Source organism: Mastigoproctus giganteus, chromosome 3, assembly GCF_048544385.1.
Source record: "Mastigoproctus giganteus isolate SK-2022 chromosome 3, ASM4854438v1, whole genome shotgun sequence".
Taxonomy (NCBI): Eukaryota; Metazoa; Arthropoda; class Arachnida; order Uropygi; family Thelyphonidae; genus Mastigoproctus; species Mastigoproctus giganteus.
This window is the reverse complement of record NC_143577.1, coordinates 154,759,130-154,786,080: the sequence shown is the minus strand read 5'-3', so window position 1 is coordinate 154,786,080 and position 26,951 is coordinate 154,759,130. Positions and strand designations below refer to the sequence as shown.

Here is a 26,951-nt window from a genome sequence, read left to right as displayed (position 1 = left end):
AAATTGCGTTCATTCGTAGACTGCAGAAGATGTAGTAGGCCTCGAAAGAAAACTAGACTTTATAAAAACAGTGATGTGGACCAATCTTTATATAAGCTACTTGGCGGAGATGATGACACATTTAAAGATTTTGAAGGTTGGCCCTGTAGATGGAAGGCTTGCCGTGGGGTATCTCAAGTTAGTCTTGTAGGTCAATCTGCATTTGGTGACATTACAACAGCAGAGGTATTTCCTGAATTTTTGCATAATGTGATTCAAGATCGTGAATTCACAGATGAACAGTTGTACAACTGTGACGATACAGTGCTGTACTGTGAACTTCTCTCTAACAAGTCTCTGAGTATTAAAAAGGCACCCAAAAAAAAAAAAAAAAAAAAAAAGTTGATACGAAAAATAACAGAGAGAGAGAATTACTGTGCACAAACAAGACTGGAAATCACAGGCTAAAGCCATTGCGCATTGGTAAAAGTACTTTAAGCAAGTCAACATGAAATCACTACATGTGATTTATAAAAATAGCTCCAACGCTTGGATGACGAGTGATATTTTTGCTTCGTGGCTTGAAAGTGAGTTTGTACTGTTGGTTAGACGGCACTTGCCTTCCAAAAAACTTGAGGGAAAGGCCCTGTTACTGTTGGATCACTGCCCAGCTCCTCCTTCGGCTGATACCCCAAAATTGAAAGGTGGCAAGATCACAGTCACGTTTCTGCCAAATAACACAACTTCGCTAATTCAGCCCATGTACCAGGGCATTATTCGGGCCTTCAGCTCTTACAATCGTGGTGAACTACTTGTTGGTGTTGTGAACTCAGAAATTCAAGTTCTAGAATTTCTGGAAACATTAACACTGAAAGATGTTGCATACAATATTGGATTAGCGCGGGAGAAAGTAAGCTCAACAGCAATTTGAAAACTGCTGAAAAAAATAAATTGAAAAAGACGAGATTACTGATAATACTTGGAATTAGCAGCATTTCCCGAACAAGAAGCAGAGGCTGCTTGTTATGTATTTGGTGGCATTCTTGGAGCAAATGACCTCCATGCTTGGATTGAGGTGGATGCGGAAGCTCCAGTTGCTCATTACCTGAGCGAGGAAAAAATAATAGCCTATATGAACAGTGGGAAGACAATCGAGAAACAGAAGTATAGAGAGTGACTCAGATGACTAGTGTAAGGAAAAAAGAACCAGAAATTAATAAAGTGCCTGAAAACATTAATGAGATTAAGGCATGATTAGAACGGCAGAGTGATAGTGAACATCTTCATTTATTGCATCTGACCACTATTCAGAATGATGTACTGATAAAAATGCTGTGATCAGTTCCGACAAACTAAATTACATGACTATTTCAGTACGAATCCGTAAAATATAACTCCATAAAGCATTGTGTATTAGTAGAATGTAAAGTAAAGTGACCAGATCCTAGGTATTCCAGTGCGGGACATCTAGGGGAGGATTTTCAAACCCCCCCCCCCGAAACAATATACACGGTTTTTTAAAATTTTTTATACAAAATATAAATTAATACATATACTTCTTTGAACTAAACTTATAAAATATCACACTTAAAAAAAAAAAAAAAAAAAACACGAATATAGCTATATATATATATATATATATATATATATATATATATATGTGTGTGTGTATTTTTTATTTATTTTTTTTTCTCTCTCTCACAGAAAGGCTGAAATTCCGTATACGGTACCCTTCGTGGTACGCTACGTAACGAACAGAAGGTTGCGTGAAGGACGTGAACTGGGAAAATAGTTGTAATTAGAAGGGGGAAAAAAACACATTGGAGGGTTCATGTTTTTAATCGATTTTCATTTTTCTTTAGTGAAAAAAGGTTGTTTTTTTCTGTAGAATAATAATAAAAATACATACTTCTTTTAACAAAAAAACCAAGAGAAATTAAAAAATATAATTAAACATTTTCCGCTGAGTGGATTTTTCTTAATAATTCTTCATTATTTGCTATTTCTTCGTAAAATTCTTCACAAGAAGTAGCAAAATTGCACTTAACTTGTAGTATTGCTTTCGGCGTTTCTACGGTCAGCTGCGTTTTTGTTGACGTCCACAGCTTATTTATTACCGAAAAAACTCTTTCCGTTGTGTCATTGGTTCCCGGCAAACGTAATGCAAATCATTTGCATTATGTATGGCGGCTACATGTCCAATCCGGAACTGTTTGCAATGCGGGGAAAATGACTGAAATCCGGGACTGTCCCGCATAATCCGGGACGTCTGGTCACTTTAACGTAAAGGGAATGATATAACCTCTAATACTCTAAGTCTGTATACTTATAAAACATTAGTAAATAAAGTGTTTATTTATTAAGGAAGGAAAATCATTTTGAATATTTTCGTTAGATTCTTTTTAATTGCGTTAAATTGATTTTTAATTGTTTTAAATTGATTTGAATTGTGTTTTTTTTTTTTTTTAATTATTTATATTTTACTCTAATGTACCGGTAAGTTGTCGATTTTTTCCGTTTTAATTTCTGGAGTGTATCATACGGAAGTGTTCTACGTACTATATTGAGGGAAACTCCTCTTATTATTTTACGAATATTAATATCAACGTAGAACGTATTGAGTATTACAGCTCTGATTCATACTATCTAATTCATTTTTTAAACTCTTATTGACTATTTCATTCACTTCCTGTCTCTCCAGTAGTAAACTATCGATACACACAATTATGGGAGATTTTTTGAATGGCTTGGTGCAAAATTACATTAAATCAACACTAAGGTACTCGGCCCAAAGTTACCATATTTCTTTTCTAAAATATTGCCTTCAAAACAACATCGTTCCGAAGTTTGCCAGGGTTAATTTAAATCAAAAAATTTCAGGCATAAAACAACTAACACTGACCACATCGCGTAATATTGTTAAGCTTGCCTTAAAATCTCGATATTCGAATAAACAAAAATACCTTTCCCAGGTTAGGAAACTTCGCGATAAATTAAGAAATTATCTACATCCGAACGATTGGTCTGTATTGAAGACCTCCATAGATTTGTGACGGGAAGCACAGGCCTCAGAAATAAAATACAGACACTTAAATAAGTTGCAAAAATTATCGGATAGGTCAAGACACGTTCATGCGAATTCTAACACATTGTCGCGGGCTTTCGATCAAGTTCATACGAGTTGGGTGACAACCCCCCCACAGACACACAACGTACTACCATAGAATATATCTGCTAGTTCACGAACCCCCCCCCACCCCACCCAGTATTCAACGAACCGACATATCAACAGGTTACAAATCTTTCCTTATGTACACTATCGCAGGACCAGATTTCACTTTTATCCAAAGGATTAAATTATAATTTGCCACCTCGAAAACTGCCTAAAAAAACAATGCGTAATTGGAATTTGGACTTCGTAATGTCCACAAAAATATGTATTTATTCAACAAGTTAACCAAGTAGTGAATAACATAAAAGAAACACGACTTCCTAAATTGAATACACATGACAGTTCAGCTTTACGAGAACTTCGGGGAAATAAGGACATTATTATGCAGAGGGCAGATAAAGGCAGCGGTAATACTAGATAAACCTGATTATATTAAGTTAGATTTAGTTGTTTCAGATACTTCCACTTATCTTGAAGTATACCCGCCACTGTTTACCAATTTGGTCAGTCAATAGAATAAAACGTTAACCACGTATCGAAAAAACGACTACATTACTATGGCCCAGTTAAAAGAATTGAAGGCCAGAACATACAATATTCCTGCACTTTTCGGTCAGGTAAAATTACACAAGACTAGATTTCCTATTCTACCTATTGTTTCCTACAGGAACTCGGCATTTTCATCCTTAGCCACACATGTATATAACATTATAAAACCCTTTAGACAGGTAATACAATTTGGGATTAAGAACTACGATACATTATTTAATAATCTTAAAGACTGTAGACTCGGCGACAATGACAATTTATTCTCACTAGATGTTACCTCGTTATATACGAATGTAAACGTTGAATACACATTAGATATTATTTGGGATGTGTTAAATAAAAACTCGACACCGATTAATTATATAAAGCTACCTATTAAGGAAATTTTTAAACTGTTAGTTGAGGCCAATCACCTTTCGAGACAAGGTGTACAAACAAATTTTTGGATGGGTTTGAACCTTAGCGGCTTAATGTCAGAGATCTATCTCTCAACGATTGAGAATATACATTTGACACCTTTTCGACTCCTATGGGAGGTATTTAGATGATGTTCTAGTTATTACTGATAGTAGTACTATCCAAGACATTTTATATTCGTTTAATAATATTCATTCTAGACTCAAATTTACATTGGAAAGGGAGGATACGGATACAAAGTCATTAAACTTGCTAAATTTCACGCTTACCAGGGACTCGAATAAAATACAATTTAACATCTATCGAAAACCTACAAACACCAGTATGCTTCTACATTATAATAGCTATCACCCGTTCGCCTACAAAAGATCGATTATCTTTAATCAATTTCTTAATGCCTATAAATATTCAACAACGGAATCTGCTTTGGACTCAGAAATACAAATATTAACTAGCAGGTTCTTAAACAGGGGTTATTCCATTGCCACAATAAACCGAATTATGATACAAAATACACCAACCAACAATAGTACTATCAAAAAATACTTTATTTCGGTCCCATATGTTGAACAGTGGCACAAACAGCTTAATAGATTCTTTAAAGATACCGAATTTAAAATTGTGGCTAGGCCAATACGGAAGTTTCACACTATACTGAACAATCGCTCGGTTCTTTCCGCGTTCGCAACGCAAATTAATGATCTGGTATACAACATTTCTTGCGGTGATTGCAACTCGTCTTACCAAGGTTCGACGCGATTTTCTCTTAATATTCGTGTAAATCAACATCAAGCCTCAGTTCGTGCTTCTCGTTCAGCAGCGTCAGAATTAGCCTTTCATGCCATTAACGAAAAACATGCTTTTTTATTTAACGAGGCCAAAATACTTAATATTCAACGTAATTATACGCGACTATTAATTGCAGAAACCGTAGAAATTAAATTACACGAGAATTCTGTTAATGTTCGGCGGCCATATTTGATCTCCGATGCGTGGACCTTTACGCGCATGCGCGAAGACAAATAATCACTATAAGTTTCAGATTCAACCTTATTCGGTAATTTTCATTCCTGTGATCACGACATACGATCGAAAAGCGTTGTCAGCTTAAGGAAGGAAAATCATTTTGAATATTTTCGTTAGATTCTTTTTAATTGCGTTAAATTGATTTTTAATTGTTTTAAATTGATTTGAATTGTGTTAAATTGGTTTTTAATTATTTAATTATTTATATTTTACTCTAATGTACCGGTAAGTTGTCGGTTTTTTTCGGTTTTTCCGTTTTAATTTCTGGAGTGTATCATGCGGAAGTGTTCTACGTACTATATTGAGGTAAACTCCTCTTATTATTTTACGAATTTTGTTAAAAAAAAAAAAAACGGGGAAAAAATTGTAAATTTTTCTTCTATAACGCCCGTATTAGAGTTGTTGCCTGACATCCGCGTTATGTCGAGGCTGTACTATAATTTTTTCTTAAGTATATGAACGCACGCCCTTTTTTTAAAAAAATAATAAACAGTAAAAAAATGTAAATACAGACGATTTTGTATGTACTATGTATGACGATAAGCTACTTAAATTTATACAGTAATGTTGAATTTCCCGCAATCAGGGTGGCCATATTTTGAAAATTGGTAAGCGGGACAACGTGAAATGTTTAGTGTAGCATTTTTTCCTTCAAAAAAGTAAAATAAAAATATAAAATTACAATTAATATAATTTTTTTTTATCAATCAATCATAGTATTTATTTGTTATATGATTGTTGTTAATATGTATTTGTCCTATATAAACTATAATATTATTTATAACAGTTATTTTAAAAATAGCGAGGAAGACTACTTTTACCTTAAATATTTTTCTTTAGATTTCGCTAGTTTTAAAATTTCTTCTCCTTCCGAAGATTTTAAAAAAGTTTTTAAATTCTAAACAGGACATGTTATAGTTTTCTTTCACCATAAGTTTGGGTTCTAAATTTTCTAATAAAAGACGGTTTCTCCCTTTCCGCCAAGCAGTTTTCATTAAGCTGAAAACCCTTTCTGATGAAGCATTTGAATGTGTAATGCTTAATATGGAGCTTACAATTTGAGACAAATTATTTACCTCCGGAAATTTTGAGAAAAATTGCACACATTTTTTATCAACACTTATTTTCTTTTCTTCATAACTCAGTAACGAACAAAATGCCTTTAAACTTAATTTCTTCAAAAAGCAAATCTAAGTTAACATTTTTGATGTTGAATATTTCTACTAATTCTCGAATTGCATTAAATGTTAATGGATTAGATAATGTTAAATGTAATTTTTTTTAACATCTTTCTATACATTAAAAAAGTTTTCCTCCCAGTGATATTTATTCGAGGCAATGGGAGGGCTAGGCAATTACGTCACTAAACATGCAATTGATTATTGACAACTGACTCCATAACGTTCACTAACCTTGTGCACTTACTTCACTGTCTAACATTTGATGTTCCTTTGTAACGTTTTTTTGTATATTAATGAATGTTGTGCGTATGTAAATATTTGTATAGTTTGTAAATATTTCAGTTGAATATTTTAGTCCTGCTCTTTCGGATAAAACGGTATTCCTCATGAAACCTAAAGCAAAAGGCCTTTGGCTAAAATTTATTATTTGGGTAGCATTTGTCTCTGCGCATGTGAGCGTGGTCGTAGAACGGAGTGATTGTACGATCGAGTTCTGTGATTGGGTGATTATTGTGAATGCGTTTTGATTTTGTGTCATCGAGGAGTGGGGGCTGCTTAGTTAGCATTAATAGAGGCATACGATGCAAGAAAGCAAGCTTATGCAGCATCAGCCAAAAAAAGCCCTCCCATTTCACCCCTCCATTCGTTCCAAATGCCTGTCCAGCTCAGCCTTAAATTTATTTAGGCTATCAACTTCCACAACAAAAGATCCAAGTCTGTTCCACCAATCAACTGCATGCTGGCTAAAGGCATATTTCCGCAAATCTATTCTACAACTGTCTTTCCTCAATTTGAATCTATGCTCCCCTCAGGTTCTTAATCTGAACAAGAGGAAGAATCCCATCAGCATTTAGCTTGCTTAACCCATTCAAGGCCTTATACATCTCAATCAGATCACCTCGCAGGTGTCTACTCTCCAGGCGCTGCAATTTGCAGAACTTAAGCTTTTCTTAGTAAGGGCACACCTTTGTTCCCCTCACCAATTTTGTTGTCCTTCTCTGTACTCGTTCTAGCAACTCTACATCCTTCCCAAAATGTGGCCTCCAGACCTGTACACAGTACTCTAGGTGTGGCCTGACCATTGCCTTATCACTTCCCTGAGCCTGCTAGCAAAATTCCTATATATCACTGACAAGGTAGGGTGTTTATCCCCCCCATCCTGCTGTTTTAAAATCGAGTTCCCGATTTTAAAACAGTGGCAAGTGTGTGGGGGGGGGAGATAAACACCCTGGCATACCAACCTAGTTGGAAAGGGGCGGAGCTAAACAGTGAGTGGTACCTACCAATCACTGCCTTCTTCCTGACTTTTAGTCAAAGTATGGTAAGCCCCTGAATACGATCGATCTGCCAACCCGCACTGGACCAGCGTGGCAGATTATGGTCCATTTCCCTCAGCATGAATTGTTGAGGAGGCTTCCATCCTGCAGTGGGTTGATAATGGCTGCAATTGACTTTGATGGAGTGGTACCTCCAAGATCTGAATTTTTACTGGGCTAAGTGACCTATGTAAATGCAGGTAAATAATTACGTAGTGATATTTATTCGGCCTTGAATGCCGCGCGCTACAAATGCACAGGTAAATACTGTAATTACAAGGTCATTTCCCGATTAGATATCGATCGGTACGTTTCGACGGGTGTCTTTTACATAGAAAAGATTTGACTTGCTCTGTCATACCTCTACATATTACGTAGAAAAGCATGCACGGGTCTCCTGGTATTGTCATTAAAATCAAACCACTTTTCTAGATTTGTAATAGATTTTTGATGAAATTTTGAAACGTCTAATTTGAATCGCTTAATTTCTTGATCGTCATCACATTTTCTTAATTCATTTTCAACTAATGTAGTTTCACGTACCATAAAACTTCATTTTGTCTTTCCTTCAAGAATGTTCTTAAATTTTCCATTATATCATAAACATCAACGATTGTTGCATCCTCGCTTTGTAATTTCAACAATCCCTTTTGAAAAATGGCCCCAACGTTCGAAATGAATCCAACACATGCAAGAGACAAGTCGTCTTCAAATTTTTGTAATAAACGAACAGTCGAGTCTTGACTCATAAAATATGACTTTACTAGTAGAAAACTTAAAATCAATCTCTCAACTGAAGGTAAAAGTGACATCCATTGAATTGGTATATGACCTTAATAGTTCCATCCACTCCGTTTCGATCCATTCAAAAAAAGATTTTAATTCTGCAGTTCTTTTTGTAGAAGACGAAAACTCATAAATTTTAATAATTGTTTCTGTCTATTTTTAAGGTAGTAGCAGCATTTTTTATAGTGTTGTGTAAAATATGAGCATTACATCCTATTGATATAATATCGGCGTTAGATTTTTTCTAATTCCGTGAAAAAATAGATTTTTGCCAAAATTTACTGGTGCATTATTTAAAAAAGAAATGTAATATTTTTTAATAAAAGTCCAGATGGTTCAATTTTTATTTTCAACGAATTAGCTATCCCTTTAGATGTTTCACTTTCAAGAGAATAGAAGCTAAGAAGTGAAGTTTGAACTCTAATTATCAAAGGAAAAGTTTTAATATTGCCTTTATTTGAAGCATCAGTCATTATAGAAAATGGGTTTTCACCTTCCAATATTTTTAAAATCATTTTTCTTGAGAATGGGCCTAAAACACCAGTCACTATTGCATTGCTTTTTGTTTTTCCACAACTATATTGATTAGCAATTCCACTAAACAAAGTTTCAGCACATCCTGTTGAACGATAGCTTTATGAATGTAAACAGAAATGGTAGCAAAATATTGTTTCAGCTATTCTAATTTGACTTTCAGAACTACTATTTAGTGCCACAAAGAAGTTTGATGTGTGTGAAGATTGAGCCGATGCATTTAAATTGTAGATACGAGTTTTTGTCATATGTTGTTTAATATCATTTTCTCCACCGTGACTAATAATGAAAATCATATTATTAAAAATTGTGCACTTATTATTATTAGCCATATGGTGCAGGAAGCCTAGGCTTATGCTGCACCAGCCAAAAAAAAAAAAAATTCCAATTTACTCAGAGAGAGAGCGGGGGTGGGGAATCATCAAGAAAGAGAAGAATGATGGCATCTGGTTCAGGACTTTGGGTGTGCCAAGCCCATACTCACAAGATGTGAGCCCCTGGGGTGAGAGAAAAAACTCCCTTGCACAAGGCACCGGTGGAATTTTGCTGAAATTCACCTCGTCCTTCACGTAACCAGCTACAGTATATATTTTTGTCCATTCTTGATTGAACTTCACCATTCTTTCTTTCTTTCTTTTTTTTTTTTTTTGTCTGGTACAGCATAAACCTCAGGCTTCCTTGCACCATATGGCTAATAATAATAAAGTTACAATTTTTAGGAAACTTTTACTGATGTTTCGTACTAAAAGGTTTTATTGTTGGTGTTAAGTTTCTAATTTTTTACTAATGAGTGCAAACTTCATAGTCAAGCACAATATTGCATTAGATACTAATGGGCTATATAAGTAATAGCAGTTTATGGCTATCTTTTCATATCGAAGGAGGGGTTAAAACAGTTTTTTAAATCTCGAAAACTGATACTGTAGTATCTTTCAGGCGAATGAATGCAATTTTATAAAAATTATCAGTATTAGGATTAGTATTGTTTGTAATTCATATTACAAATCGAAATATGACACACACCCGATAAGCATTGAATTAATATAGTAATTTTTTGTTATTATTGTATTAAATTATTTACACTCAAAAACTGAAACTGCATCCCACCCTCGATCCGCAAAATTAATTGAAGACACGATCGGCATCGGGTAGGGTAATCCTAAGGCAACATGAGGGAGAAAGAAAGAATGAGCAGAACCGTGGCAGAGTCCAAAGAAACTTTTTTTTTTTTTTTTTTTTAATTATTATTATTAAAATTTTGTGTTTAAAATATTTGTCGAATTACGACTGAAAATGTAATATGGACGAGCGCTAAGAAAGCTTCGAGTTTTTGCGTATTTTGCGAAGAGCTTTTGCATATTTCTGGAATTTGTGCAAACTTAAGCAGGTAGTCCCCCAAACATTTTGGAGGAGTTTGTTAATTATAATGAGGAAATGAAACATTCAGTCTATTATAATCATTTTTGTAACAGCGATTTCTGGCTTAAGCAAAGTAACAAGCAGTTTCGGGAAAAACTTGACATAATCATAATCTACTGTAATTATTTTTCGATTTGTTCCCCCCATGTCCAGTTATAGAGGTCTGAATTGAGACTCTAGGCAGGTTTTTTGTTGAGAGATTAAGTTCTAAATAGCTTTTCCTGCTCTAAAAAACAGCAAAGGGGAAAAAATATTCAGACAAAGATATCGTAAAATGGTTAATTAAGGCTTCTGTAGAAATAAGCAACAAGTAATGTCATACCTGACATTACGTGTCGCAAGCTTATTTCTTGGAAGCATTCATGGCGTGGATTATTAGACCGTTCAGTGATTTGTTTTCAGCTTGAGCGGGTATACTGGTAGTTTCTGGAGCAGGGGAAAAAAAAAAAAAAAAAAAGAGAAGAAAAATACCCTCTAGGTAAGGATCTTTGATCAGCATTGTTTCAGTCGAAACCAAAGTTTGTTTTTGTGCCAAATGAGGAAAACCATGAACAGAAGTTTTGAGGTCTTCTCCATCAAATCAAATGTAAGTAGGGGACGAAATAAACAGCTTTTCAGTGAAAGTTTTCATGTCACATATGAGCGCTAAATGGATTAAAATTTTACATTAAAAAGATGTCATAAGTAAAGAAGCGGGTATTTAGTGCAGTAGATTATTATTTTATGAAATTAGTCAGGGAGAAATTATAGCCTTCTGTTCCCAGCCATCCGTACCAAGTACTTGTGCTGCAGACAATCCTGCGTACGAAAGATTCAAGTTCGTTTCCATATGAAGAAATTTATAACTGTTTCTGGAAAGCTCCGGGGTGGTTAAAGGAGTTTACAGCTTCGTTGTAACGGTGTTTGGCAGCCAGCAGGCGCGTATCCAGGATTTTTCGAAGTGGGGTGCTGATAAATTTTTTGCTATGTCTTCCTTAAAAGTAATTAAACCTGCTGACCGGATGATTGTAGTATATTTTTTCGCGGTTTTGTGGGGATCCACTGGTACCACTGACAGATACACACTATGTAGTATAGGTAAAAAAATCATCGCCTGCATGACTGTAGAAATTAAATATTGCGTCCACTCTTCTATTTTTTTATTTTTTGACATGAATACGTCTTTAAATTCGATCCGGTATGGGGGGGGGGTCTCTACGAAAACTGTAGCGACCAAAAAATGGCAAGATTTGTCGCGCTTATATCTCGTAAACTGTAAATGATAATCTAATGATTTAAATTGTGTTAGATAGAGGGTTTATGTCCGTATCTGAAATGGTGGGTAGTGGGGTTTTCAGCGGTGAGGGGGGAAGGGGTAGCGCTTTTGCGTGAACACTGAAAATGGCGGTGCCGCGCGGCGTTTGGGCAGTGTAACTTTGGATTGCGAAGAGATAGGACGTTGAAATCGGTGTCGATTTGTAGAGAATAACAGGATCTACAATATTATTTAGCAATAATAACCGATAAAATAAAATTTGTAAAGTTATAAGCCGATAAGTGTGCTGAGTTGAAGAAAATTTTTCATAAATGTCGAAAAAATTGCAAAGGAAATATAAACAAATGTAAGGAACGTATATCATTGGAAAGAAAAATTCAAAAGTTCAATGTGAGTTCAACTTGAAGTGCATTTCTACATCGCCCACTACTCTGGACAACACTTGTTTGTTTGTTATTTGGTTTTTAGGAGCATTAGCAACTAAGGCCATATTGCTCTGGGATATGCGGTGGTCATTCCCTGACCTTTCCACATCCTCCATATTTGGTGGTGACAGGCTGGAACCCCGGTCTAATCAAGAAGTGTGTGCTATGCAGTGCTGCCACAACACTTGTATAGCTTTACAAGTGTTGTGTTGAGGTGCCACAACACTTGTATAGCTTTAACCTTTGTAAGAAACATCGATGTAAATACTATGCCATATGTATCTTACTTCTCCTATCATTGGCCAATGATAGGATAAGCATAAATAAAATTATATAGATAGGCATAAATAAAATTATACTTCACTTATAACCACCAAGACTTTATTCATTTACATCTTACCCTTCCTCTAATAACACAAAGACTGATTCACGCCTTAAACGATTGTGGTTGTGTCCCCATACACAACCCACCCCAATTTTTTTATTTTATTTTTTTAAATACTACTACCGTATTTTTATCAGTTACTTTGATATCACTTATATCAATGTCCCTGTGTATACTGACGTAACGGCCAGTTCTACCAGACAAGATTCTGATATGGTGTTTCTCAAATAACTTTTCAGTCTGCCTAGGCTGGAAAACTCTTTGACTCTTGCTATGGAAACAGGAAGGACAACTAATATTTTTAGCTGATACACGTTAGGAAATATGTTTCCATCACAAAGAGCTAATGTTTCAATTGTAGTAGCTTGTTTTCTTTACTGTTTTCCACCGATAACATTGAGCATTCCTGGTAATTCGCTGTCATAAAATTGTGCAAATGAAGTTAATATAGGTAACCAGTGGCGTAGGAATGCCTTGGAATTGGGGCAGGTGCCAGGGGCGCCACTGACAGGCCACATTAGTACAGTGCCAAGCTATTTCAATACCCGAGGCTAGCTGACGAAATGGTGCCCCTTAATGATGTCGAATCAAGATGACAGCACAGGGAGGCTAAAAATTAATTTTCACATCGCGATTCAACCTTGCACCGCATCCTTACATGTGAGTACATAAGATCTATTTTCTGTCCAGAATGTAACCTTGAAGGGGCCAATCAGGCGATAGCTTCATCAGCGCTTGCTCAAATGCATAGTAGTTTGCAATTCTCGCATTGTGTACAAACTGAATAAGTTATAAGTTATAGTGTTTTTGTGATTGCTATATAAACAGGTAATCGTGAATATTGTGATTTATAATTTAAATAAAACAATAAAAGGCCAAATTAATTTTAGACATGCCACCAAAGAAAAAAAGTGGATATCAGTACCGTGTAGAAAGAATGCATAAAGAGGAAATTAGAAAAAAACATTCTGCCAGTTTACAAAACTGGATTACAATAAGCCACTCCAAACCTGAAAGTGGCAAAGAAAACGAACATGATTCGAATGAAGATGAAATAAACGATAATGCCACTGAAATGGAAGTCCAAGAAAAAGCTCAAACAGTTGAAGTTCTTTTAAAAGAATTAGAAAGTGTGGACAATATCGTTGTTGATCCATTTTGGCAGAAGAAAATTATGGCAGCAATAATTACATGGAACATGTAAGTCTTAATTTTAATGATCCGACCACATGGAACTTTAATACCCACAAAAACAGATCTCTTATGGTGCAACACAGTCCGAACATAGTCTTAAATACGTATCCTGCCACTAATGGCCGCTGTTTCAATAATTCATGCAATTACAAAAATGAAAGTATTGAAAGAGAGGAAATGGTTATTTTATTGCAAAAACAAAGATGCAATATATTGTTTTCCATGCCTCTTATTTGTATCTGGCACAAATAATGATCCATTTTGCAGCTTAGATGGATTTAAGGATTGGAAACATCTAAACCCAAACGTTCTTTTTCATGAGAATTCATTACAACATAAACAATTTCATAAAATGGAAATTATTAGAAAAGGGTCTTCAAAAAGGTGGACTAATTGATGACGCTGCACAAGCAGCACTAAGAAGTGAAATTTTGAAATGGCGTCATATATTGAAAATAATATTGAAATGTATATTGTTCTGTGCTGAAAATAATTTGGCATTTCGTGGACATGCTAGTAATATCGATATCAAAGAAAAAAATTGTGCCATATTTTTAAACTTGATAAAATTTGTCAGCCAATTTGACATTGGTATGAAAAATGCTCTAGAATCGCATATTAAACACCACACTAATTATTTATCTTCAGAAATTCATAATGAATTTATTAATTTGTTAGCAACAAAAGTATGAAGTGAAATAATTTAAAATAACTAAATACGACAAAGCATAATATGTTAAGAGTAAGAGTTTTAAATCTATATAATATCGGTGTGGATACACCATAGATAAGAAAAAACTACGATAGTAGTGTGGGAGGCATCATTTCCTCTGTATCTCATTATTGTGCTTGATGATAGGCCAATAGCTTTGAAACAGTGCAATTTCATTTCCACAAAACAACAGATGACCGCTTTTCAGGATAAAGGAAACCACTCTCTTCTAAATCTCTAACAGGGTGCTTACAATAAAGGTTGACCAGAGCCTTGGTCTGCCCATTGGCTATGGATACACAGAAAGTAGTTGACCAGTTCAACTTTTCGGTATGTGGGACAGGTAGTTGGATAGGTTTTATTGGTCCCACTGAGTTGCAGATGGTAATCTCTTTATCTTTTAATTCTGGTGTAACAACAGCACTATTGCTTGCTTTGAAGGCCATGGGTGCGAATGATGTGTACCCAGTTAAGTCTCGTCGTAATGCAGTCGTTATATGAAAATTTTCTTCGTTCTATGAACGAAGAAAATTTTAGTTTCCATAAAATGAAGAAATAAAAAAAATTCTAAAAAACTCTAAAAAAAATTTGGTAAAGAATAAAATTCTATTGAGTGAATTCTAAAAAAAATTCGGTAAAAAGAAAATATTTATCTCTAAATAGAAAAATTTGCTATAAAGAAGTTTGTTAAACAGAGGTCCGACTGTACTTATTATTTATCATGATTTTACCAATTATCGAAAAAAGGCACGTAGCCACGAATTTGCCAAGGGTGCCAAAAACTTAGCTACGCGTCTGCAGGTAACTCTTGTATAACACGGTAGTTAGGTTCCTACAAAATCTCTTGTAGTGCGAAACTGTGTTATACCGGACTAAGAACTAGTACAAAAAAGGGAGGGGGAGGTACGTTCAAAAAGCTAACAAAATTACACCATTTTTTTATAACTATTGGAAACTCAATTTTTATTAAAAATAGTAATAATTGAACAAACGCCTTACAAACTGCGATACATATGTCAGATAATGTACGTTCATTTAATTTTCTTCCTCTTCATCGTTTCTAAGCATAATCAAACGAGAATATTTTCTTTGTTGCAGAATATCTTCAACTTCTAAACTTTCTTCTGCAGCATCTAGATTTCGTGTATCTTCTTTCTTTTTAAAAAATCAGTAATCTGGGTTTGTTTACTTTTGCCTGATAGACCTTTTTAAATTTCATGGTATGGAGATAAGCATTTTTGAAACTTTTTGCTGTTTTCAGTCGAAGAGCTGCATTCAAGAAAATAGAATTCTAATTGCTCGGCTGTTTATGCCTTCCCGTATGCTTTTTAGTGTAAAATTTGGAACTTCAGAATTTTCATCTGCACTACATACTCTGAATTGATTTTGGTTTACCTTCGATGCCATTTACACCAAATCTGCTTTTTCAGCCTCTTTCTACCAGTAATTCTTGAACGTCCTCAGTAATCATATCATCAAAACCTTCCCCTCCTACCGACTTAGCAAGTTCTACTGGTAGAAATAGCATCGATTCTGTTTTCTGCCCGTTCAACCATATTTCTTGAATGAACTGTCTCTGGCCATACATTTTTCCAACACACAATTAATGTTGACGGTTTTACTTCTTTGAGCGATAAAGCTATGATTCCGATACAGTCCACCACTTCAATAGATATGGAATCAATTTTTTTCTAAAATCCATTGTAGCGATTTTCTGATGTAATGAGTTTTAAAGGTAGATATAATACCTTGATCTAATGGTTGAATTAATGAAGTTGCATTAGGTGGTAGAAACATTATTTCAGCATTAGGATAACTTAAATGTTTTGGATAATAAAACTTTGAAATCTAGATTTTTCTGCTTTAAATAGTTTTCCACAGCTGGCACAAAACAATTTAGAAACCATTCTTTAAATCAGTGGTTCCCAAACTACTGAGATTTACAGACCCCTTTAAAAATGTTTGTCGACTCATATGCATACATTTGAATAATGTTTGAAATAGTTGAACTGAATTTTTCATAATAAAAAGGTAAAGAAAACATCAGAGGCAGCAAAAAGCATATTCCTCTACATGATGCTTGAAATATAAAAATAAATTAGAACGATGATAATAAAAATAATGCCAGCAGCATGGCAAGACAGAAGAGGGTAACAAGAGTAAAAATACTGCAACAGAAACTCTCCAAGATAATTTAGAAAATCTAAACGCAAAGATAAAGAAAATAATAATCAATTAAATTTTGAATGCCAATTAAATAAAAATTTAACAGCGCCCCTCTGACGGGCACCAAGTCCAAATTTATGTGAAATATCACCAGCAGAGATGTAAACCAACTAAAATAAAATAAACCAAAAATAGACTGACCATTATGCCCCATCTGAACAGAGGACCACAAGGCCAATAATGGTCAGGGAATCGCTAGACAAATCGCCACAAAGGCAGTAAGTCAGTAAACAATTAAAGAATCGGTATTTCGGTGAATTTTTGACGCATGGTAATGAGATTAGCGCAAAAATGCATAGAATTATGTGGGGTCCCCCCCCAAAAGAATGTCAAAATTAATTCCAACTATGGCCACCAGGTGGCGTGTCTGCCATAAGGGCACTGCAAGAACAACAGTTAAACAGTTTAGTGAACGTTTGGGAAAGAAAAAGAAAAGAAGCTAAGCAGTCATGTTATCATTACGGGATAAAATACTGTGAAATGTTATTACCTTAATGCTGAATCTGCAACTCCAGCTTTGTGATCTTTCCGTCAGCTGAAGGGTATGCGACGTGGTAAAGGACCAGTGACTGTTTCAGGACTAAAGATGATGATTAAGAAATTTGAGAAATTTGAGACAATGTCTTCCACAACTGTGGCTGCAGTTGTGGAAGACATGGATACTCTAATGGTATCATCATCACAGTTTCATGTCGAAATTATTATTATTAGCCATATAATGCAAGGAAGCCTGAGGCTTATGCTGCACCAGCTAAAAAAAAAATTAAGTTACCCTGAGAGAGAGAGAGAACAAGGGAATCACCAAGAAAGAGAAGAATGATGATATCCAGCACAAGACCCTGGGTGTACCAAGCCCATACTCACCAGATGTGAGCCCCTGGGGTTGAAATGGCATCCCATATGAGAGTTTATGGAGAGCACTAAGAGTAGTCCTCCGTAGATATCCGTACAAAATTCAACACCTTCAAGAACTTAGGCATCCCAATTTTGCAAAGCGGGAAGCATTTGCATTATGGTTCTTTCAGTGAATTGAAGAATGTGACAACTGGCCGTAAAATGTTTTGTGGACGGATGAGGCCCATTTCACTCTCGATGGCACTGTAAACATACACAATTGCAGAATTTGGGTAATGAAAAACCCTCGAGCTTACACGGAAACACCAATAGGGCAATTTTTCTTTCAGGAAATCAGTGACTCTAGTTTTGAAACTGTCACTGTCACAGGTCAGCATTATGCTGACCTGTTATGAAACTGCATTATCCCTAGCCTGGGGGAAAGGCAAGCTTTGGATGTTGTGACATTCATGCAGGATGGTGCACCATCCCATATTGCTTCTCCTGTGAAACAGCTGTTACTCTCGGTGTTTGGAGAAAATCGAGTGATAAGCTGTCACTTTCAGCATGAATGGCCACCAAGGTCTCCAGACCTGACGCCCTGCGATTTTTGGTTGTGGGGCTACCTGAAGTCACGGGTTTACAGAGATCACCCAACGTCATTGGCAATGCTAAATGACTCTATACGATGGCAGATATCAATGATACCTCCAGAAATGCTGTTTCATGCCGTCCATAACGTCGTTACTCGTCTTCAGGCAGTGCTCAACCGCGAAGGTCACCACAATGAACATTTATTATAATGAGGTGTTTTTGTGGTGTTACAGATCAAGCGCCAAATGGTGGACATATTTGGAAATAATTTTGACATTCTTTCGGAAAAAACTTCACATAATTCTATGCATTTCTGTGCTAATCTCGTTACCATACATCAAAAATTCACTGAAATACCGATTATTTAATTGTTTAGTGACTTTTAGATCACCCTCTATTTGAATAATTGACTTCCCTTTGCAGCGATTTGTCTAGCGATCGAAATGCGGCGATTCCCTGACCATTATTGGCATTGCGGTCCTCTGTTGAGATGGGGCATCATGGTCAGTCTATTTTTGGTTTATTTCATTGTAGTTGGTTTACATCTCTGCTGGTGATATTTCACATAAATTTGGACTTGGTGCCCATCAGAGAGGTTGCTATTAAATTTCTATTTAATTGGCATTCAAACTTTAATTGATTATTATTTTCTTTATCTTTGCGTTTAGATTTTTAGATTTAAACTTAGATTTTCTAAATTATCTTGGAGAGTTTCTGTTGCAGTATTTTTACTCTTGTTACCCTTCTCTTCCCTCCCTGTTGGTTTGATCCTTATGTTTAAATTTGACTATTTTCGCTCTTCTATCTTGCCATGCTGCTGGCATCATTTTTATTTTTTTAATCATCATTCTAATATATATATATATAGCAAAAGGATATAAATAATGTGTGGTTTGTAGAATAAATAAAGTGCCTATGGAAATGAAAAGTTCACAAGGTGCCAGAACTAAGAAGTTTAAGGGATAGTAGAAAGTGGAAGTGAAGTAGTGGTTAAACAGGTGAAAGAACTTGAAACCCCTAGTGTAAAAATGAACTAGGACTGAGGGAAAAAAATAAAATAAATAAAATAAATAACACTATTTCAGATATGGGAGGGCAATTTTAGCAAGAGGTCGAAACAGGGGATGGCAAATATACAGAATCTGAATATACAGGGTGGCCAAAAAATAACTTTACAACTTATAAAGGCCGCCATTTTAGTTTGGGTCGAACATGACAGTGCATATTTGACCGTCAAGCAGTGTAGACATGGAAAATTTGTTACGGAGCACTTAAAGATTCAACAACGCGTTGTTATTATTAAAACATACTGCAAAAATCAGTCATCAATAATGGTGACCCTCAGAAAATTGCATCCAATTCTTGGCAGAAACAATATGCCTTCCAGCCCACAATTATTCGTTTAGTGGCTAATTTCAAGGAAAGCAGTGCTGTGGCAGATAGACCAAGGTCAGGCCACATTAGAAGTGCACACTCAGTGGAGAATATTGAAATCGTCCATGAAAGTGTAGCTGAAGAACCGACAACGTCCTCACAGCGATGTTCCCAATAAATTGGAATTTCGTGGTTGTCTCTGCAGAATATTCTCAAAAAAGATATGAATACAAATGCAAATAAGATACAGTTGATTCAAGAACTTCAGCCTTGAGACCACAAATGCTGTTGCAACTACATTAATTCAATCTTACTCGTCTCTAATGAAGACCTGAATTTTTATGAGAAAATCATAACGAGCGACAAAACCCATTTCGACCTCAGCAGTTATGTTAACAAACAACATAGCCACTATTGGGGCACTGAAAATGCACAAGTGATCCATCAGTGACCATTGCATCCTCGCAGAGTGACAGTGTGGTGTGGAATTTGGTCAGGAGGTGTTATTGGACCTTATTTCTTCGAAGACGCAGCGGGTAATGCTGTAACTGTGAACGGCAACCCCTACCGTGCCACGATCGAGAACTTTCTGTCATAGCAATTGGATGAACTGAGTTTGGAAAACGTGGTTTCAGCAAGATGGGGGCTACATGTCACACAGCACGAGCCACAATCGAAATTTTGAAGAGAATGTTTCACACCGATTAATCTCCAGAAGCAGTGACATCAACTGGCCGTCGGGATTGTCTGATTTAACTGCTGCAGACTTTTTTTTTGTGGGGTTATCTTAAAGGATGTCTCTATGCCAACAAGCCAACATCGATTGAACAACTAAAGAACAATATTTGAGAAGCAGTAGTTAAAAAATCGCCTGAAATTTGTGTAGTTGTTATGAGAAAAAGCTCGCATTTGTGTGGCAGCAAGAGGCGGCCATTTGGCCGACATTATATTCCACAAATAATTGAAAGGTCCAAATAAAGCATTTATTTTAACATATTAATTGTTTTGCCTTTATTATATGAATTATTTGAAATTAAAGTTGTAAAGTTAATTTTTGGCCACCCTGTAGTAGATGAAAATATGATACATAGGCAGTAAATTCATCAGTGGACTACTCCTGACCATGTATCAGGCACTGCGTTTCCAAACTTGTCTGTAGTATAAGAAAAAGGGGGGCAAATATGCGGGTTTTATTGTAATATTGGTAGACAAGGTAGTCCCTACGCAGTGTAAAAAATGTAAATTAAAATAAATATAAATATATACAAATATATGTGAAGTGCATGAAAAGTATAGACAAGCAAATGGTATAGGGAATGATAAATTCTAGGGGAGGGGAAGGGGATAAAAGATGCTCAAAAGAAAGCGAAAATAGCGATAGGATTAAGGATAGACGGAGTGTTTGTATCACCCTTGCATAAAAGGCCGCATATTTGCCCCCTTTTTCTTATACTACAGACAAGTTTCGAAATGCAGTGCCTGATACATGTTTAGGAGTAGTCCCTCTGATGAATTTTCTGGCTATGTATCATATTTTCACCTATATTCAGATTCTGCATATTTGCCATCCCCTGATTTGACCTCTTCCCAAAATTGCCCTCCATATCTGAATATAGTGTTATTTACTTCCCCCCCTCTCAGTCCCAGTTCATTTTTATACTAGATTTTTCAAGTTCTTTCACCTGTTTAACCACTAATTCACTTCCACTTTCTACTATCCCTTAAACTTCTCTTACGAAGACGATACGAAGGTTGGCAGGGTTGTTAATGACACCAATGACAGTACACTGCTGCAACAGGATCTAGAAAAGTTGAGCAGATGGGCTGAGAGGTGGAAAATGAAGTTTAACATTGACAAATGTAAAGTACTACATATGGGAAGCAGTAATCGCAGAGTAACGTATCAGATCTGTGGTACCACACTGACAGTGGTAGAGAATGAAAAGGACCTCGGAGTAATTGTGCAGGCAGGCAGATATGAAGTTTTCTGAGCAGTGCAGACGGGCTGCAAGAGTAGCTCATGGTGTCTTGTCAATGACATACAGGAATTTTTCTAGCAGGGATAAGGAGGTGATTATCCCCTTATATAAGGCAATGGTCAGGCCACACCTTGAGTACTGTATACACGTCTGGAGGCCTCATTTTAAGAAGGATGTATAGCTGTTGGAACGAGTACAGAGAAGGGCAACAAGATTAGTGAATGGAACAAAGGGTTGCTCTTATGAAGAAAGGCTTAAGTTTTGCAAATTACAGTGTCTGGCGAATAGACACCTGCGAGGTGATCTGATTGAGGTGTATAAAGCCTTGAATGGTTTTAGCATGCTCAATGCGAACGGGATTCTTCTTCTTGCTCAGAATAATCGCCTAAGAGGGCATAAATTCAAATTGAGGAAAGACGGTTGTAGGATAGATGTACGGAAGTTTGCCTTTAGCCAGCAGGTGGTTGATTGATGGAACAAACTTCCATCTATCATAGAAGTTGATAGCTTAAATAGATTCAAGGCAGAACTTCACAAACATTTGGAGCGAGTGGTTAGGTGAAATAAGGGGTTTTTTTTTGGCTGATGCTATATAAGCTTGCTTTCTTGCATCATGTGCCAATGCTAATGCTAGTTGTGGCACCTTGTGTAGTTTTCATTTCCATTTTCACAGACACTTTATTTATTCTACAAACCTCACATTATATATAGAGGGTGATTCACTACCAGTGCGACAAACTTGCAGGAGGTGTAGGGGGCACAAAGACGAATCGGAATCACATAGCATTGCAGGGTCCGAAATGCCTTCGTCATGCGGTAGAGGACGTTGAACGGGAGGTCGCGTGAACAGCGATCCTGCTGGAAGTCAGCATTTGCGAACCGGTTCCCGAGGTAGTAGGATGGACGAGTATTCAAACGTTGAACTGGCCGACATTCACCTCGCGTATGGAGCTGTAGACTGTAACAGGCGTGCCGCTCTGCGTTTGTACCAGGAACGTTTCCTGCACAGGCGTGCTCCTCATCAGACGATTTTAATCTTATGATGAGAAGGTTACGTGAGACTGGTTCTTTCACGAGAGGTACCATGAATCGAGAGCGAACAATGAGGACACCAGACAATGAGGAGAATGTCCTACGTCTTGCAGAAGGCAGTACGAGTACTCGAGCGATAGGCCAATGATTCGGTATTTCCCAATCCACTGTATGGAGGATACTGTCAACAAACCAAATGAGTTCATATCATCTGCAACGCGTCCAATCATTGGAGCCTGCGGATTATCCACCCCAGAGGACTTTTGCTGCTTGGTTTCTTCAACAGATATGGTTCGCAAATGCTGACTTCCAGCGGGATCGCTGTTCATGCTACCTCCCGTTCAACGTCCTCTACCGCATGACAAAGGCATTTCGGACCCTGCAATGCTATGTGATTGCAATTCGTCTTTGTGCCCCCTGCAAGTTTGTCGCACTGGTAGTGAATTACCCTGTATATATATATATATATATATATATATATATATATATATATATATATAGAAATTAGAATGTGTGGGTGTATATTTGTGTTTTAACACTGGGTTAAAACCTAAAATAACCAATTGAGTCATTAGTTTACCATAAAAAATGTATAAGTATATATTTTGCAATGATAGAATCTATCTTGGTTATAATTCTCATAAGTTCTGGAAGTTCATAGTTGTTACAAAGTGCTTCAACTGTTTAGGTTATGGCACTCTTCTGCACTTTGTTCTTATATAACTGTGACTTGTGGGCGTTGTGCCCAATCAGGACATGTTTACAAGGATTGCCAGAGTAAGGATCAGCCAATAAATTACATTAATTGTAAAGACATGGAAGGATAAGTGATTTTTTTTTTACATTAAGAACAATAAAAAATGCCCCCCCAGGTTACATTTGATTTAACGGACACCCCTTCTCTCCTATTAGTCTGTTAAATCGAGGGTTTATTGTACATGGAAACACAGTCATCAGCAGAAGTGGTGCTGTGTTTTGCAGTTTCCCCAAGTGAATACTGGCACTAAATTTGCATACCACGAGCAGAAGCTTTTTATGCCACTAGTGGTACATGTATCACATTTGGGGACCACTGTCCTAAATGGATCACAGTATGGCACTTTAAATCCTGTTTGACTAGTCTGTCTAGTTACTATGACATGGCCACTGAGGAGTTGGCCGCAAGGAATAATTTTGAAATTTCATACTTAGGCTTTAGTAAAGAATTTTAATGTCATTCCATGTGGGAGATTACTGTACAAGCTGGAGTGCATTGGGATTATGGGTAAGAATGTGAGGGGAATTAAAGGATAGCTGCATTCAGCAAGCAGAGGGTTATTATAAATTCTTCAGAGTGGGCCAGGGTTATAAGTGGGGTCCCTCAAGGTTTGGTGTTGGTCTACTCCAATTTCTAGCTTTCTTAAATGTATTAGCAAAGGAATAAAGGGTGTGATGTTGAAATTGACGCGAAGGTCTGGTTAATGATGTAAGTCAGCAAGTTGAGCTCCTTCAGATTGATTTGGACAGATGTATGGTTGCACATTTGGGAAATCATATTCTGAGAATAATTTATGCACAGCTGAAGGGTGTAATGGAAGAGAAACTATTTGTTTATTTGCATTATAGTCAGACACACAGCTTACTTTACAGTGTACACTGTAGTGTACAGTGGTTTTATCAGTAATTAACTGATTTAATAAAGAAGTTTGATTAGTGATTAACTGATTTATTGTGCTTTTTCTGCATCCAATAAGGAGGTTACTTCATTTGGAGTATCAGATCTCGTCTAGAGGCAGCATCTAAAGAGCTTTATGAAAGGGTCCAAAGGTAGGAGACTTCTATTGTGAAGACAGGTCACATTGATCTCTCTCTCTCTTAGTTGATGCATCATAAGCTCACTTCATAATTTGACAATACTTAATACTAAAAATAGTAAAGGGATGTGCATATACCTGTCAAATACCTAGTTGGGAAGCTAGGTATTTGATGGGGCATTGAGGTGATGTGAAAACGAGGGTGCATAAATACAAAACTATCCAGGAAAACTAATAGACCAGATATTAGGAAGTTTGTTTCATTGCATTTTGTCAACCACAGGAATAAATTGCATTTCTGGATGTAAGTGGTATAATTTATATCAAGCATGTTTTTGCTCATTTTTAGTGATTGCCATTTTGCATATCTTTGCTTTTACTGATACTAATGTTTTCATTGGAGTATATGACAGGCAGATATGATATTTTAATTTGTGTATTAAATATTTATTTTTATTAATAATGTTTTATTAATAATATGTATATAATTACTCTTTAGAGATGCATGCATCTGTGGAGGAGGACCTTGATCCATGTGACCTGTATATTGACTTAGGCACCTTGATAGTAGAGGGCCGAGTGCCTGGTGTAACTGAAAGAGGCTATGGAGAAGGTCACCACTGTCCCCCACCTCAAGGTCAGAATAGACACCAGTGTGATCCTGTTTCACCAGAGGTAAGGTTTTAAACATTGCAAATGACTTGCATATGTTGCTGTTAACGATGTTAATTTTATGATTATTACTATATTATATTATTATTTAAAATTTAATGTGGAATTTTCATTCATGATCATTAGGAATTTTTCATTATGCAGTAGGTTTTCCTTGCATAAAAAAAAAACTTTTATTGTTCTAGTCTTTTTTGCCACAGTTGTCTGTTTTCTGTATCTTCCTCTCTCAGTCCTCATCTTTCCATGTCTTTTTCGACTCCTCCATCCACACCTCCCTTGGTCGTCCTCTCTTCTTCCTAGTGTCACCCAGTTCATAATCAGTTTTGGAAATCTATCCTTCTCCATTCTTCTGGTATATCCCTATTACCTCTGCTTTTTTGTTTCAGTTACCTGGATTATATCAGTTTTCAGTTCCATCATTCGTTGAATCTGTTCATTTCTTATTTTCTCCAGTCTTGATTTTCTTGCTGCTCTTCTCCAGTAGTCCATTTCTGTTGCAAGAAATTCCCCTTATTGTCTCTTATTTACCATTCGTGTTTCTGCCCCATAGAGCATTATGTTCTGAACTATTGTTTGGTAGATAAGTCTCTTTGTCTTACTGAGTATATTCCTACTCCAAAGGATCACTTTTCTTCCATTGCTAATTCCCTTCTCAACCTCCAGTTTGAATGATCCATCAGCCTGTATTATCGATCCCAAGTGTTTAATGTTATGTATTGTTTTAAGTTTATATCCTTCTATCTCCAGCTGCTTTCGATGTTAAGTGTTTGGTCTTATAATTTATCTTTAATTTTAATTGTCTTATGAATTGCATTAATTTTCAATGTCTTAATTGAACACTGAAAAAGCAATACCATTTCCAACTTTTTGTTTCTGAGGATCAGTAATACTGCAGTTGTTGTTTTCAAGTTATTTTTGATTTGTTATAGGCTGTTAATATCATTGTAATTGATATTATAGCTATGGATGGGTAAACAGTATAGCACGTCCCTACTGCCTCCATTAAGCAGCAGTTGAGAAGAATGTGTAGTTTTTAAATTAAAACACACAGTGAATACACTGCCAAGTGTTGTTCATTTTTCAATGTAAAACAACTGATAAGGAAAGGCAATAGTGCAGTGGTGTAGCGAAATGCCTTGCTGACTCTGTATTGCAAGTGATCTCATATCTGGGAAGAGAAGAGGGATTAGGGATTAGAAGAGGGATCATGAATATCACAGAAAAACAAAAACAGAACAACTTTGGATGCCACTAAAAATAATTTTATTTTTGCGGTACTTGGTATGCTGCTGCTACTATGCCCAAGTAGTGTGGTTGGGTTGTCAGTTTGACATGTAATGGGTTAGGGTATTCTTATGTTATAAAAGTAGTAGTAGTTTTTTTTTTTTTTTTTTAATTTCTTATAAAAAATGAAAAAAGCTAGACAGAACAATATGGTTATTCAGTTTGACAGAATAATGCTATGTTATTGAATTTATTTGTTTTCAGTTTTTTTTTTTTTTTTTTCTTTGTTAAATGGCATCACTGCGAATAATTCATATATATAAATATATAGTCTGTATTATAATACCTGGTGAATGGTAGAAGAATATTCAGCTCGTGGAATGGATAAGTTTATTGGCAGTTTTTACTGTCTTTGTGATTTTATTAACATATCAAATAATTGTGTTTGACAAATAGTTTGATAGTCTTTGTGTTTGTTAGCATATTTTTAAATGAAGCTAGCAATTTTGTAAAATGTGACTTATTATTTGTACCACTATTGTATTGTGTTTTGGCATGAATATTGTAACATAACTAGTAGTGCAGTGGAATAGTAGGGTTCAGTAGTGATAATTAAGTAGCTTGAAGGTTCTAATCATTTGTTAGGCATATATATATAAAGATGAATATGGCTAAAACAAAAGTAATGATGAACAAGTAGGCCACAGAAAGGGAAATAAAGATTGAAGGAGCAGTAATTGAAAAGGTGCAGTCATATACTTATCTGGGACAAGTTATTAGCTGTAATAATGATAAATGGCTGGAAGTCAAGAGAAGAATAAATTTTGGTTGGATAGCATTCAGGAAATATAGTCACATACTGAAGAGCAATAT

General features: G+C 36.0%; 1 protein-coding gene across 1 annotated transcript in view; it reads left to right on the top strand.

Annotated features, from left to right (window-relative positions):
• The window catches only part of atos (atos homolog atossa), a 370,092-nt gene that overhangs the window by 152,734 nt on the left and 190,407 nt on the right, over window positions 1–26,951 (top strand). Inside the window, exon 2 of the mRNA XM_090369459.1 lies at window positions 24,682–24,857. Within this exon, the coding sequence (XP_090225585.1) occupies window positions 24,682–24,857 (176 nt within the window). The remainder of the gene's footprint in view (window positions 1–24,681; window positions 24,858–26,951) is intronic.